Below are 16,094 nucleotides of genomic sequence, written 5' to 3' on the forward strand. Positions count from 1 at the left end.
ACACATTGATGGACTAACCATCAGAGACTTGCAACGAGGAGAGTTTTAACTTTTAAACACTCATACACATATACTTGAACCTGAATTTGAATTGAGAAGTGCCATTTCAAGTCCAAGTTCAACTTCAAAAGAAGACAAAACAAAGACTCATAAAATAAGAAGAATAATTACGAGTGTAATAATCGACTTTGATTGGGGACTGAGACTGTGAAGGATTAGGAAGGAACCTAGGATCACTGGTTTCGCAGACTAGACTTGCACTGACTCAAAAGAAGGGCGACTCAAAAAAAATGACAAGCACAAAAAGAAAATGGGGAAAAACGAAAAGGAAAACGGGTATGTACAATGCAAAAGGCCAAGGACTTAAAGTTGATATAATTTTAGGTCTTGTCCGTTATAGGATAGGGGTAGTTCATCTCCATTGATGTACTTTAGTCTAAATGCATTAGATCTCAGATCCTAGTGCTTGAGAAATCACAAGTAGTCCTTTCCATAGGCTTTCAAACTTGCTGTGAGCTCCTTTGGGTTCTCTTCGTTTGTCCCATAGCAACACTTTATCTCCCTCCACGAGTTTTCGAGGCCTTGCTCTTCTGTCAAAAACCTTTTTTGCTCTGGCTTGGTGTTTTGTGATATGATCTACTAAATTTGCCCTTCCTCTTCTATATTTAGAAGGTATAGGATTCTTTTTTCCAAAGGGTTAGTAAAAACTTCATCTTCAAATACCTTTTGCAACTTTAGAGTAGCTATTTCCAGGGGAAGTGATAGCTGTGCTTCTACTCCATGGACCAATTCAAACGAAGTCATGCCAATAGCTCTCTTAGGAGAGATTCTATCTGCCCATACTGCTTCATAGAGTTTCTTGTGGCAATCTCTTCCTTTTTCATCCACTAGCTTTTTCATAATATTAATTAAGTTCTTATTCGTGGACTCCGCTTGTCCATTACATTGGGGAAAATAATCAGATTAATGTGACAAGCGAATCTCATTATCATAACATAATAGCTGAATTTCCCAAGATGAGAAATTTTGGGCATTGTTAGTCACTATTTTGATAGGGACTCCAAAATGAGTCAAGATGTTCTCAGGTAGGAATTTACATACCACCTGTGATGTAGTTGCTTTTATTGGCATTGTCTCCACCCATTTGGTAAAATAGTTTGTGGTGGTAAGTAAATGCATATGACCAACACTTGAATTTGGGTTAATGGGTTCAATAAAGTCCAAACCCCACTGCTCTAAAGGTTCTTCTATGATTACTGGTTTCAAAGGGAAAGTAGATAAATGAGGTCTACCAGTGAACAATTTGCATTTTTCACAGTTGTTTACCCACTTATAAGTGGACTTGAACATACCTGGCCCGTAGTAATCATTCCTCAAAATTTTGAAAGTGGTCATCGTGGAAGAAAAATGCGTGCTGCATGCTTCATTGTGGAATGCTTGAAGCAGTCTTTCTTACTGATCGGCATCAACACACCTAAGGAAAATTCTATCTAATCCCTTCTTATACAAAACATCATCAACAATCACAAACTTAGTTGATATCAACTGTAGGCTTGTTGGTCTTTTCCTTTTAAGTGTTCTGGGTAGTGCCCATAAGTCAAAAAGTATGCGATATTTGAAAACCATTCATATTTCAAACCTATGAACAGATAATTAGGGCAAGGTTCTTCTTCTTTATGTTCTACGATCAGCTTACAAAGTCCTTTACCTTGAACCAACTTGGTAGGTTTGATATCGAGGTCAAACTCCTGTACCTTGGCTACCCATGTTGCCCTCTTATTTACAGTCACATCCTACTATGTAAGGATACATTTAGTGGCCGTGCTAGGAACATAAACCACTGAGTGTGAATGGAGAATGTAATAGAAAAATTGCTTCTCAACTTTAACAACGGCAAAAGCTTGCTTTTCAGCAGGAGAGTAGCTCAACTCGTGCTTGTACACATGCTTCTTAAGGGGAACACTCATGAAGGAGATTGAAATTTCTTCATCCTTCTCATTCTTCTGAAGAATAATACTAGACACAGTATGTTCGGATGCGTAGCAATATATCACAAAATCTCGCGTGAAATCAGGGTGAATTAGGATAGGCGCTTTGGCTATGGCTTCCTTAACAGCTTCAAATGACTTAATTGCTTGGTCATCCCATTTAAAATTCTGTTTTTCACTCAAAAGGTTGGCCATTGGTCTCGTTGTTTCAGCAAAATCGGGGAGAAATTTCTTGAGAAAATTTATCTGACCAAAGAAAGATTTGATGCCATTGCGATTAATTGGGAGGCATAGCTGCTGTATTGCCTTTACCCTCTATGGATTGATTCTAATTCCTTGTTTTGAGACTATATGACCCAACAATTTTCCCTTAGTAACACAAAAAATAGACTTTTTAGGATACAAGGAGACTCCATGTTCTCTACATCTTTGTAGCACTTCTCTCAGCTCCTTTAAATGCTTCTTCCATTTCCTGGAAAAGACAGTCATATCATCAAGATATATGGTAATGGTTTTATTCAATAGATGCCCGAAAGTTGAATTCATCGCATGTTGAAAAGTTGCACCAGCATATATCAATCCAAAAGGCCTCCTTTGGTAGGCGAAAGTACCCCATGGTGTCGTGAATGACTTCTTGTGTTGGTCTTCATCAACAATCCCTATTTGGTTGTATCTGGAGAAACGATCAAGAAAAGACATCATTTTTGAGCCTGCAACTGTTTGGAGTATTTGGTCCATCATGGGTAGAGTGAAGTTGTCCTTTAAGCTTGCTTGATTAAGATTTCTGAAGTCCACACAAATCCTAATCTCCCCACTCTTCTTTCTCACGGGCACAATATTAGCCACCCAAGTGGAATGATGTATCAGGAAGATAATGCAAACTTTAAGCATTTTATCGATCTCTGTAAAGATAGCATCTGACACCGTTGGATTGTAAGTTGTTAATTTTTGTCTGGAAGGTGAAGTCCCTGGTTTCAGAGGAATATGATGTTTAAAATTCCCATCTTTGAAAGTTTTCAGATCTTCATAATACCATGCAAAAACATCTATGTACTCGTTTAACAACTTGGTGAAACTTGTCTTTTCACCTTCATTACAACAGGCTCTCAAGTTCACCATCTTTGGACTCTTTTCATTACCAATATTGACCTTTTTGCAATCAGCGTGTTCAACATCACCAAAGACCACGGTTTGAGCCGTAAAACCATCTCACCTATCAAAAAGTTTTTCATGTTCAATCGACCATTTGGGTATGACATTGCCTTTGAGTTGCAAAATATCTTATGATTCCTTACTGGTGCTGTTGGGGTAGAACTCATGGCAATCTGATTGTGACCCTTCAAAGTAATTGGCAGCAAATCTATCCAAACTTTGCAAGAAAGCATTGATATGAGTGTCATCTCTGAATACTTGCCATGAATGATTATTATTAGGTACACTTGGTCGGTGTATAATCTCTATGGTGTAGCTATTACTCGCAAACTCTAGGTGTGGAATCAATAAGGGACGCTGACACTGCCAATGTATCTGCCCGAGTGTTGAATTCTCTTGGTGCTGATTCAATAGAGAAAGCATCAAACCAATCCAACTCGTCCCATACCCAGTTCCTGTAATGTCTTAATCTTTCATTTTTGACTAAGAATAATTTCTTGACTTGTTTTACAATTAATTCAGAATCCCCTTTTTCCTTGAGCAGCTTTATACCTTTCTTCTTTGCCTCTTCCAATACTAAGATTAAAGCTTCATACTCAGCCGTATTGTTTGTGTTCTTGAATGCAAGCTTGAAGCATGAGGGAAAAATCTGTCCAGAGGAAGAAATCAATACTGTGCCTGCTCTTGATATGGTTGAACGTCAACTTCCGTTGAATTCTAGGACCCAAGGGTTGTCATCATTGTCTTGTTGGATTCCTGTCACTTCAATTTCAGTCATAATCAAATAGTTAGCGAAATCGTTCTCTTGATAGAGGATTTGGGATTTAGGATCATCAGATGGGAAAACTGTATATTTAGATTTGGTTTCGAGTAACAAGGTCACTTTCTCTTTCCCTACGGGTATGACAACTTGTGACCAATCCATCTTACTTCTCCTAAATCTTTGCAGAAGGTTCTATTGAGAAGCATGCCATAACTAGTAGGAATATCAACTACCAAAATAGTGAGCTTTATCCTTTTGTCAAGAAAGGCTGTTAGTGAGACTTGGGCATCTTTGATTTGGCCAACTAGCCGTACTTGCTTGGAATCCATTGAGTAGCATTTGCCAAATATTTTAGTCAACGAAGGTCAAGGGCCTTAGCTACTGCTAATGGCATTATATTATCCGAGGTTCTTGAATCTATAATGCAATTACTTAGTTTGAAACCGTGAATAAAGAGAGATACATAGAAAGGTTCAGGCTTTTCTTTGAAAGGTATATTAGGACTCAATTTTTCAGGCTGAATTTGCTCCCTATGTGATTCTTGCTACTTCATTTTGGTTTCTTCATAAGAAGATATCTTATTTACTTGTTTAGTAGGTACTTTTGAGGAAGGTTCATGGACATAATCTATTAACTTATCAAGTTCTTTAGGATTCATTCTCAAATATTGAGCAGGAGAAATTTGAATCCTAGAAGATTTACAAAATTCAACAATATCAAAGAGCGAGTCAGAATTAGACCTTTTTAGAATTTGAACTTGAGAAACTTGAGCTTGTGGTGTTTTATTTCCTTCTCCTGTCCTGGTTTTGAAATCCTTTGCCTGTGGAGATGTTATAGTTGTTAGTTATAGTGATCTTTGATAGACAAAACTATTATAACAGATATGAACAATAATGAATATCCTTACTTGATTGATTTCAGAAACAGAGATACAGATCTTGTTCTTCAAATGACAATCGATGTGACTTGATCTTTGGTCTATATCATCAATGGAGAATCTGCAAACCTGAATGTGTTTTTCTGCAGAAGGAAGTATGCAGATTGCTGGATGTATTAATCTGCAAAAGAAGTATGTAGATCACTGGGACTTGTATTGCCGTATATTGATGTCTGTCCCAACGATTTGCATTGCATATATATATATATTCTGAAGAGTTGTGCCTCCGTAGAGTCATGACCCTACGTGGCCAACTCTACGTGTCCTTTGGTCAGATAGGGTCATGCCTCTACGGATGCATAACTAATCATTGGTTTGTGACTTAAACAACTTCACAGACCATAAGGCCCCCCGATAATGATAATCGCCTTCACAATAGCTGCCGATAACCATATAGATTGTTATGAGAATAATTCAAATGTAGTCTCACACACACACACACACACACACACACACACATACATAGATATATATCTATATGTATATATGTATGTATGTATGTATATATGAAGAACAAGATTCACATAAGACATCACAATTAATCATTACTTCTACTGATGCTATACATCAACACTCCCTCTTAGCAAAGGAGAAGTAATACACCTTTTAATAGATTTTGGAATAGAATATCTGAGCACATTATCTGACCTTAACACTCTGAAATAGTGACTTGTCAAAAAATTAAAATCACCATGCTATGAACACCATATAACATATATTATGATCTCTAATTGTCCGAAAGGATATCTAGAGTTTTCATGATAACAGGTCTATCATTTGCAAGATCATCACCTTACAAACGCTTACCTTCTGAATATATGTCTATGAAAGATCGTCATCTTTCATTACAAATCTGATGCAACTAAACAACAATAGAAGCATAAACTCATATAAATTGAAAATTTAAATCAATATTCAATATTACAATTTAATCATACCAAGTTTTCCTCTGAAGTATTCCAACTTCACTTTAGCAAGAGGCTTAGTAATGATATCTGCTGTTTGCTCATTAGTACTAATGTACTCTAGTTGAATGACTCCTCGGTCCACCATATCTCTAATGTAATGATAAGGAATTTCAATATACTTGGAACGATTGTGGAAGATTGGATTAGCTGAAAGCTTGATACAGCTCTGATTATTGCAATGAATCACAGTGGGCTTTTGAACAAATCAACTAGCAATTTTTGTAGCCATACAACTTCTCTAGCTCCCAAGGAAGAAGCAATGTATTCTACTTCGGTAGAACTTAATGCAACTGAAGACTATTTTCTGCTGAACCAAGAAACTATTCCAGATCCTAGACTGAAGCAACATCCTGAAGTACTCTTACATTCAGTAGGGCTGCCTGCCCAATCAGAATCAAAATATCCGTGAAGGTTGATGTTTACTTGATCATATCTGACTTCCATGCGAATAGTGCCTTTTAGATATCTCAAAATGTATTTAGCTGCATGTAGATGTATCTTCTTTGGTTCACAGATAAACTGACTCTAGGTGTTAGTTGCATAACATATGTTAGGACGAGTATTCACTAAATACATCAAAGATCCAATAATCTGCCTATAGTAAGTAGGATCTATAGATTCTGAATTTCATGAGTATTCACTAATTTCATGACTATTATATTTAGAATTTTGCTGAATTATATAGAGAATATTTCTGTATAAGGATATAACCTTAAGTGATGTGACTTGGAGGCTCTCATAATTATCGAATTTGGCTTGCTAACTTTTGTTGCAATAATTTGTTAAAATTTCGCAGGGTTTTTGATACTAGGTTTTAAATTTTTTCCTATGTTTAATAGATTCATCAAATATAGCAGAGTATCTGCTAGATCTAAGTTGTTTCTAAACTATGTAGCAAATGTAAGCACTAACAAAAGGATTATTTTACATACTGCAGGTTGTATTCAGCACCAAATCAATATTGTCAAAACAGGCTAAGAAGATTGCCAAACAAGCTGAAGAACATGAGCGCTTTATCAATAAGGTTCAGTTTTTGTGGAGATATTTTGCAATTCGTTGTTTAAAATATTTCTGGATCTCCTGTATTTATTTCTTCTTGAATGTTGTTTGCGCTTAGCTCGGACAGAGGAAATTGGGTTAAACACACTAGTCTTTGCACATTTAGATTTTCATCGTTTACAGAATAATTGAAAAGTCATGATATTGACCAATTGTGGCATTCTACTTTGCAACTTTGTAAGTATATAGATTTTTGGGAAGTGCAGGCACATATATTTAACATTGTCTTGAGTGATAAAATCATTAATATTGTGCAGAAGAGAATGTTAATTGTTTAATTATTTATCCTGGCAATATCTTCAAAAGTAGAAGAATAGGAATTCTATTGTGACTACAAATGATCAGAAACTGACTAGTATTTTTTGTGGATTTAGGTTACTCACTTTTGTGGGGTCCTTGGTTTTGGGACCCTTTGCTTTTTACTTGGGTCAAGTGAGTATCTTATTAAGGAAATTATGTCATCAACTTACTGTATTATTAATTTTTGTGTCTGCCTTTTATTACTGAAATAAGGGAGATATTCACTATGCAGGACCTCAGGATATTCCCTACTTGTACTGTGGCCTCTTGTTTGTCATGGTTCCACTCCGCTGGATATATTATAAGTTTAAAAAGTGGCATTACTACCTGCTTGTAAGTTCTCTGGACTTCAAATTGTTTAAAGAAGGGAATTTTGATTTCATGTTACTTCAGAACATTGATGGCCTGCCTGAAAATAAATGTCGATTTGTGGATAGGAATTCAAGCAATGTGTCTTGTCAAGATAACACATAAGAATTTGCTTCTTCTGCTTTGACAGCAAGCAACTTCTATTATGCTGATTGGGTCTTATCTATAATGAGAATACTTGTTACTATAACGTAGGATGATAAAACAAATTTAAGTCTTAACTTTTTTCTTAAGCTATAAACAAGCTAATCCAACATCCATTACCTTTCCCTCATTCACTGTTGCTGGTTGTAGACCCAAAGCCCAGTACTTCTGAAATCAGTGAAGAAATGGATTTGTGATTGTCATTCCCCAGATGTTGCTCAAGTAATGAACTTCTGCCAGTGACTAGTGTCATTCTCTACATCATGTCCTACTTCCTGCAGAAAGATCCTGCTAACTTACTAGCAACATGTTGGTTTAGTAATTGCTCTGTGCCTTAGTAAACTTTCAATCATGTATCAAATTTAAGGTGCCTTTAGATATTTGCATGAAACTGATTCTTCTCACATTCAAGGGCAGCTGTGTTCTCGAAGTAATCTTTTTTTTCTTCTGATTAATGGTCAAGAAGCTATGGAAACAATGAATTACAAAAAAATTTAGCAGCTGATGGCATCTTTTGTGAAATTTAAAGATAATATTTGGGGGAATAACTCTTGCCAATCAAGAAGAAAAATCCTTTACTGCACATAGCCTAAGCCATTCTAATTTATTTTTTCCACCTATAGAATGAATTTAACATGTTAGGAATTTATTCTTTGCCCTCATTCTCCACACTAACTATTAGTTTTCAGGCCAGTCTAGTTGTCTAAGGTGTTGGACACAAGTTCTGGCCTTTATCTGCCAATTGTATGAGCGGATTGGCACTGCATGTTTTGCTCCAAATCTTTGTCATGAGTTAAATATTAGAGGAATATGTTTGAAATATATTGCTTATGAGGTAAACTAAATTCTGAAACAGTCCATTGAAATCCTCCTTTATTCTAGTATTATGATAGAGGTGCACATATACCGCTAAATTTATTTATGAACTTGCTGGGAATTTTCTTTGATTAAAAATTACCTCCCTAAAGATCTCAGCTTTCATAAGAGGTTAATTGAATTTTTTTGCCTCTTATGTGTTGAATAACAAAGGTAAGGGGACTTCTGCAAGTAAGATGGCTAAATGGGTAGGGCCAATGACAAGAGAAGGTTAGTCTCTCCCACACTTTGAGCTTGCAAGGCTCAGGAGGGAGTTTCTCTAAGATCCCATTGATAACTTGCTAAGATTGGCTCAAAAATTTCCACAAGAATAAAATACCTAATCAACTTTGATCAATTTTTTTGGAATTGTTTGTTAATAGACTACACCATCATTACAGAAAACAAACCCAATTTATTTGCCACCAACTCTGATATGTTAGTCATCAACATTGTCCTCAGTTTTGAATTCACAAAATTGGAGAACCCTACGCAATTTCTCATGAATTTGTAGGCGAATTTCTGTAATTTTGGTGTTCCAAATGATATTTTATGAAGGCAATCAGTTATCCTTTGAATTGTCCTAAGTCTTATGTCTTTCAAATGTCGTTTTTGAAGGTTTCTATTGAGTTTGCCTTTGCCTTTCTTGTTATGACAAGTTTTTCTTCCTTGACTAGAGGTGCTTGATTTTTGGTAACCTTCAAGTCTTAATTTGATTTTTCTTTATTGATTAGCTTGTTTTGAGTGTTGTTTTTGCCCTAGGTTTGTTGTATTTCAACTTCTACTTGTTTCAAGCTATCTTAGGCCTAAATCGGAGGTAAATTTTAAGAGAATGAGAAATTAAGTAACCTGCTAGTGGGGATTTTACACCTGATTGCAAGTCTTCATTTCTTGTTGAAATGCCTGCAATGTGGAAACAAAAGTCCACCAAGGCCTTGTTAAGTCATGAAAGTGGGCTTTTTATCAGTTATTGCATATCATCTTCGAGGTCATTTATTTGCAAAGTGGAATTAAAACTCCCTCCATTAAATATTTGCAAAGAAATATCATTACTGGGCTTTTTAAACCCCATTACATGGCTTCTCTTTAAAAGCTAAAATGCTTGTAAAGGTGCATGAGAAACCCATCCTTGGAACAAAGAATGTTTTTAATAAACTTATACTTGTCGAGTGGGCTTTCTAGGCTTATTTGAAATGTTATTTTTGTTTTAAGGGAAAGTATGGTTTATTTGATCATGACTCAAAAGCCTGTTGTAATTAAAAGGGTTTGTTTATGAAAACATCTTGCAAAGACAATGCTAAAGTCCATCTAATGGCAAGGTGGCGATATTTGTTTGCATTACACACTATAAACTCTGCGTATATGTTAAAGAGACTTGCAAACATATCTATAAAGTCTGCCTAACCATTTTGGAGTGTTTTCAACTTGCAAGAGCAACAGAAAAGTCCATCGACATTTTGATAGGGCATTTAATGACATTTTAAACATGTGTAAATATGTTTTGGAAGCCCTCATCGACCATATTGAGGATAGATGGCAATTTTGATATGTATTACATGTTATAAAATCCGTGCATACAATGAGAACATCTCATGATTGCATCTAAGAAGCCCCTTTTGATCTTTTAAGATGAGGTTTTGACTTGCATGTGGCTTTCAAAAGCTTGTCCCTTCTGGAATATGATGTTCAACATGTTCTACAATTGTAAAAACTCATCATTATACGTCTCCTGCATTTCTTGGCTACCATCATGGATGTGAAAGCTTGTCCACGTCATTTAAAGTTCATTTTTACGAGAAGAACTTGACTTAAAGCTTGCAGCTTGTATATTAAAACTTGTCTTGAGCATTGATATTAATTTTAAAAGGCAACAAATACAGAGATGATTTGCAGTGACATATCCAAAGCCTGTCTAGGGAAAATCTTGACGTTTTTATAAAAGAATATGGTCATTTGATTTGCAGAGACAAGTCTAAAGCCTGTCCAAAGGTAAATACAAACAAATCGTAGAATGTTTTTGATCAATAAAAACAGTGTACTTCTACCTAGGGTGTCATTTTTGTCAATCATTGCAGTTTGATTTTCACTCTCAAGCATAATCTACGTTTCGCAGGTTTGAATCAGTCATTGGATTGCTATTCTCAAGCATTTAATTTTCTTATTCATGGTCATTTGTCAAAAATTCATGGAGGACTGAGAATTGCATTCATTTTTGTGAGGAATTGGTCAAGAATTTGGTTATATAACTGTGAGTTGGAGATCTTTCCCCATTTTTGAAAGCATCAAGATTTGAGGGATTGCCTTCAAATTAAGAGATCTTTGTCATTGTATTTGTGATTTTCAAGAAGAGGCATGCTTCCATTTTTTATTTCTTTTGGGTGCAAGCTAGGGGTATTTTGGTTTGTTCTTATTTCTTGTTTTGTATATACTTTTCGAATTTGCATTGTATTTTCAGATTTGTACTCTTTCTATGAATGTATTGTTTTTCAAGACGATATGAGTTCTTCCTTTAAATTGCAAAACAAGTTTTCCCACAAAGAAAAATTCAATTAGTGCATTTTCCCTTACTTGCAGACAGAATTAAAATCCCCATTTGTGAGCTTGTCTTGTCAAAAAAGATCTAAGATTTTCTACTACTTGCAATGAGAACTGAAAAGCTCACTTGTTAGTGTTGTTTGAGCACATTTGAACTCTCTTTCCCAACTGTGAATGGATTTTAAAACTCGTTTGCAGGAAGCAAGTACCTTCCAAATCACTTGTAATGGGAATTAAAAATCCCACCTATGAATTAAAAAGTCTTCCCATTTGTATATATATGCTTATGCATCTCATTTCCATACTCAACGCTTGCTTTGCATCGACTTGCAGGCAGCAAGTACCTTCCAAATCACCTGTAATGAGAATTAAAAATCCCACTTATGAGTAAAAAGTTTTCCCATTTGTACATATATGCTTATGCATCTCATTTCCATACTCAACGCTTGCTTTGCATCGACCTGCAGTGTTCCAGTAAAACTTGTTTTTCAACTTCTCTCCCACCTAAATAGCTGATTTCATCCGAGTTCCTTCAATTTCAGATTGCTTAGAAGCCTTCCATTCATACCCACTACGCGTGTGCTTTCAAATTTGTGAAGTTTGAGCCTCTAATAGAGTCTTATGGATTCATCCATGCCACATTAAGATGTTCTTACATTTTGGGATTTTCATCTTGCAGCTTCATCCATAGGTATTCTTGCTATGTTAGAAGAGCTAGTCTCTCCAAAAGACAAGAAGAATATGAAGTGTCAATATGACAAATACTAGAACCCTATCTCACCTTTCTAGGTGACCTCATGTGTTGATGGAATTAGAGACACAAAACTTGGACACTTTGAAATGGCTGAATTCCTTATAAGAGTGGAAACCTCCAAAAAGAAAGATATGACTCCTATTATTCAAAGTCATATTCACTTGGTTTCCATGTTTCAAATAATTGCTCTAGAACCTGAGTTCGTGATGGAATGCGCATAGAATTTTGATTTTGAGTCTAGGATTGTTAGGGATGGTGAACACTATTATCAGTTTGGATCTTGACACTATTGACAAAATCTTCACGGTTACACCTATTCTAGTGTGCTTGATATGACAAAAGAGAAGGCCTTGATAAGCTGGAATGAGGACAAGCTAAATTGCATACAATTCATAAATGAAAACTGATTGGTGAACAATAAAGCTACTTTGACAAGATGGCCAAAAGCTATCCATAGGTCAGACTTCTGGGAAGAGATCAATGATTTGATCACTTTATTCAGCGGGATTGGGGGCCTAAGGGAGTCCAATGTTTTTGAACTATGGATGAAAAAATTCATATCTTTGATCATGAGATCCAGAGATTTACATAGAAGATGTTTTAGGGTGAGTTGATTAGTGATACACTTTGTGAGCAGTTTTCCCAAGTCACCAATACTCTTACTTTCTACATGAATCGTACTTGGTTTGCATTGCAGCTTCTTTGGGGTCCTTTTCTAGTCTCTTGATCAAGGGCAATGGATCATTATTGTTAGTTTGGAACATTATGAATATTTAACCATGAGATCAATTCGGGTTCACTAGATACGTGTCTAGGATGCCTTCTTGGACATCTCATGTGCCTGTTTGACAAAGACCTTCCAAAGAAGCGTGTGTCAAAAGAAGCTTGGCAGAAAGTGAACGAGTATGGATGCTTGTTTCTTCAAGTTCCTAATTTCATTTACCCAAGGGTCGACTATTTTCAAGGTGAGCTATACACACTTCCTCATTACCCCACTGATAGGATCATCCTAATGGAACTCACAAGACAACTCATGGCTGTCCAAGTGTATTAGTCTACTGATAGATACATCTTCGGATTGATTAGGCTCAACCTTGTTCAGATCTTCTTGCTATTGTTCAGGTTGTTGGAGCACAAGATGTGGTTCCTCTATAACATCAGATTTCTTTGATGATTCTCCTTCATATTATTCAAGACCAGTCTTATCATAAGAAGGTCTTTGTGTCATGATTTGCTCATCAAGCTTCTCACTACTTGAATACAACTTATCAAGGTGTTGCTTTGTTTGTGTAAGCTCTCCTTTTACAACAATATTGTACTTCTCAAGTTCTACATATTGTAAGTTTGAAGATTTAAGTTCAAATGTCACCTTGGTAAGTTTGGATTTCAGATCTGCATTCTCAGATCTCAAATCTGATTCAATCTTCTTGTCACCGTCCTTCAAACTCAACTTTAGGTTTGTGACAAAGTAATGAGAATTGGAATCTGATCGGAATTGGCAAGGCCGTATCGAATCGTGAATCAACCATGAATCAAAATCAAATCGGCTATGAATCGACAAATTAAAAAAACCCTTTAAATTTAGAGATTTTAACAATTTAAAACTTATTTCATGCACCCTTTATTGAATATAACTCAAACACACTATAACATCATCAACTAGAAGTTAACATACATAACATGGAACATAAATGATAAATCCATCACATACGTAACTATGTTACACATAAAATATAAATTGTAGGCTATAGCTGATGTAAATAGAAATCATAGGATCATAATGATTCAAATCATAGAATGTATGTAAGATGAAGATCCATAAGACATCAAATCATAAATTATGTAAGAATCTAAGATGAAGATCCATGAAATGTATGTCTATCAATATCTGTAAACAAAATGAAAAAAAAAAGGCTTTAGCTCAAGCCTCATCATCATCCTCAAGGTCGGTTGCAGCGTCAGCCTCAACTTCTGAGTATCTAGTCCGTCTTCTAGAAAGGTGTCTAAGGTAGGTCCTAGAGGATTGTCGAGCCATAGCCCTCGCATGTAAGATGGGGTCATGAACAACATCACTAGGGCCTATGTCTGTGCGTGCACGTGTGCGTCTACCAGTGCCTGAACGTGCTCTAGTTTCCGCCTCTGCCATGGCCATAGCCTCAGCCTCTCTATCCACTTGGTCAACCCACTCATGGTCTTCCTCAGTGAAGATTGGATCCACAGGCTTAGTGAGCCACTCTAATTCTGGATCAATCTCCTCTAGATTGATTGGAGAGGAGTTAGTGCCCAAAATCTATCTGATCCTAAGACGAAGGTTGTATAGAACAAAGACAAGATCATTCAACCTCTGCACAGTCAACCTATTTCTCCTCTTCGAGTGGATGTGCTCGAACATGGACCAATTGCGCTCACATCCAGAAGCGTTGCTTGGCTGACTTAGAATACGGATGAGGTTTTTTGAAGTATTGGGGTTGTGGGCCCAAACATTTGCCACAATCTATCTGAAATAAGGGAAAACAAAAACAATTAGTCTCATTTACAACTTTAAAGTTACATAATCAAAAATTAAAATGCACAACTTATAAGTCATAAACTTAAGATTCATGAATATATTATTTTTATGTAGTTGTATTGTTGTCCAACCATCTATGACCATCCTGCCAGAGAAAAGTTGTCCTTTATTATTGAATTTGTCTAGCTCAATGGTTGCAGATACGCTATCCTCATCACTACTCAACCTCTGGATCATTGTATATAAGCCGGTGAGAACCTCCTCAGCCGCCTTCAAGTCAGGACAAAAACGAAATGTCGGATTTAGATAGTAAGCTGCTAAATGGATGGGTCGATAGATCTGGTTCTGCCATCTCCTATCAACGATCTCCCAAATAGGGACATACTTCTCCTGCACTCCTGCATATTGGGCTCTAATGGTCTCCTTAGCCCTATCCATGCCCTCATATATGTAGCCCATAGAGGGCTTCTCCCCATCAGTAGTTCGTAGGAGAGATACAAGGGGCTCAGTGACCTGCATATAATGTAAAAAAAAACATTTGAGTCAAAACTTAAATATAAAATAATATAACTAAAAGTAAAACTAAATCATTAAACAATTAAACAATAAATATTAAATACTAAATGTTAAATTGCAAGAAGTTTACCTTAAGGATTTCTTTAGTAGGTTTCCAAAAACCATCATCATTAAAGATTTGACCACATCTACTATTGCAGTGGTCGTAGCATAGGAAGATGTAATCCACTCCCGCCCAACAAACATGCTCCTCAAATCGTCCCTTCATGTCAACAAGGACTGTAGTGTGATGAAATTCGAGGCAAACCTCGTGATGCCTGGACGAGCTAACTCCCTACCTCCTGTGTAGTCCTTCATTCTGCTAAAGATGAATGAATGATTGTAGATAAACTTGCATATACTTTTTGCCCTTTTGACACATGATTTGACCCACTCAAGCTTGCCAATTTCCTCGAACATAAGGTCAAGGCAATGTTTCGCAGAAGGAGACCAAAATATGGTGGGGTGCCTCTCCATCAAAAGTTTACCTATAACAATTTTAAGTTAATTAGAAATTCAAACACATTAGGAAACTTAGAATTAGAAATTTCAAAATTCAAATAAATTTATCTTCAAAACTTGAAAAGTTAAAAGTTTACCTGCAACAACATAATGTGTTGCATTATCCGTCACCACCTACACGACATGTTCCTCCACCTCTGCTTTGACTTCCTCAATAACCTCACATAAGTATGTGGCATTTTTGATATGAGCGGAAGCATCAATGGATTTGAGGAACATGTTATATCCTACAAAACAGTGAATTATTATGGATCATCAACAAATTAGCAATCAACAAATCAAAATTTGAAATATTCAATCACGATTCACAATGTATGTAAGAAAGTAGAATGATCAATCACCTCCACAGAAAACAAGAAAATTGAGGAGTGTTCTATTCCTCCTATTTATCCAACCATTAGTCATGATGGTGCAACCCTTTCTATCCACTCCTTTCGGTGGTCCTCAAGCTCAACCTTCATATCCTCAACCATTTAATCTAAAGAGGTATCCACTCAACTCAGCCTTTGTCATGTCCCCAATTTCTACCCTTCCTTAGTGACAACATTTCTAGTAGGGTTGGTTTATTATCTAGTTCCCATAGGCCCACAGAGCGTAGAGGGAACCAACCCAGGGGCTTTGAGAGTCATGCATGAGCTTTCCAAGTAGTTTGGAGCAGTAGACAACAGTTTCCTACAATTTAGG

General features: G+C 36.3%; 1 protein-coding gene across 2 annotated transcripts in view; it reads left to right on the plus strand.

Annotated features, from left to right (window-relative positions):
- LOC149538520 (glycerophosphocholine acyltransferase 1) overlaps nucleotides 1-16,094 on the plus strand; it is a 131,043-nt gene that overhangs the window by 33,624 nt on the left and 81,325 nt on the right. For both annotated transcript variants that reach the window (XM_089799843.1, XM_089799844.1), the window contains exons 2-4: nucleotides 6,746-6,832; nucleotides 7,242-7,299; nucleotides 7,400-7,500. In XM_089799843.1, the coding sequence (XP_089655969.1) occupies nucleotides 6,746-6,832; nucleotides 7,242-7,299; nucleotides 7,400-7,500 (246 nt within the window). The remainder of the gene's footprint in view (nucleotides 1-6,745; nucleotides 6,833-7,241; nucleotides 7,300-7,399; nucleotides 7,501-16,094) is intronic.

This window comes from Cupressus sempervirens, chromosome 9 (assembly GCF_028749045.1).
Source record: "Cupressus sempervirens isolate cs-2001-9-10 chromosome 9, ASM2874904v1, whole genome shotgun sequence".
Taxonomy (NCBI): Eukaryota; Viridiplantae; Streptophyta; class Pinopsida; order Cupressales; family Cupressaceae; genus Cupressus; species Cupressus sempervirens.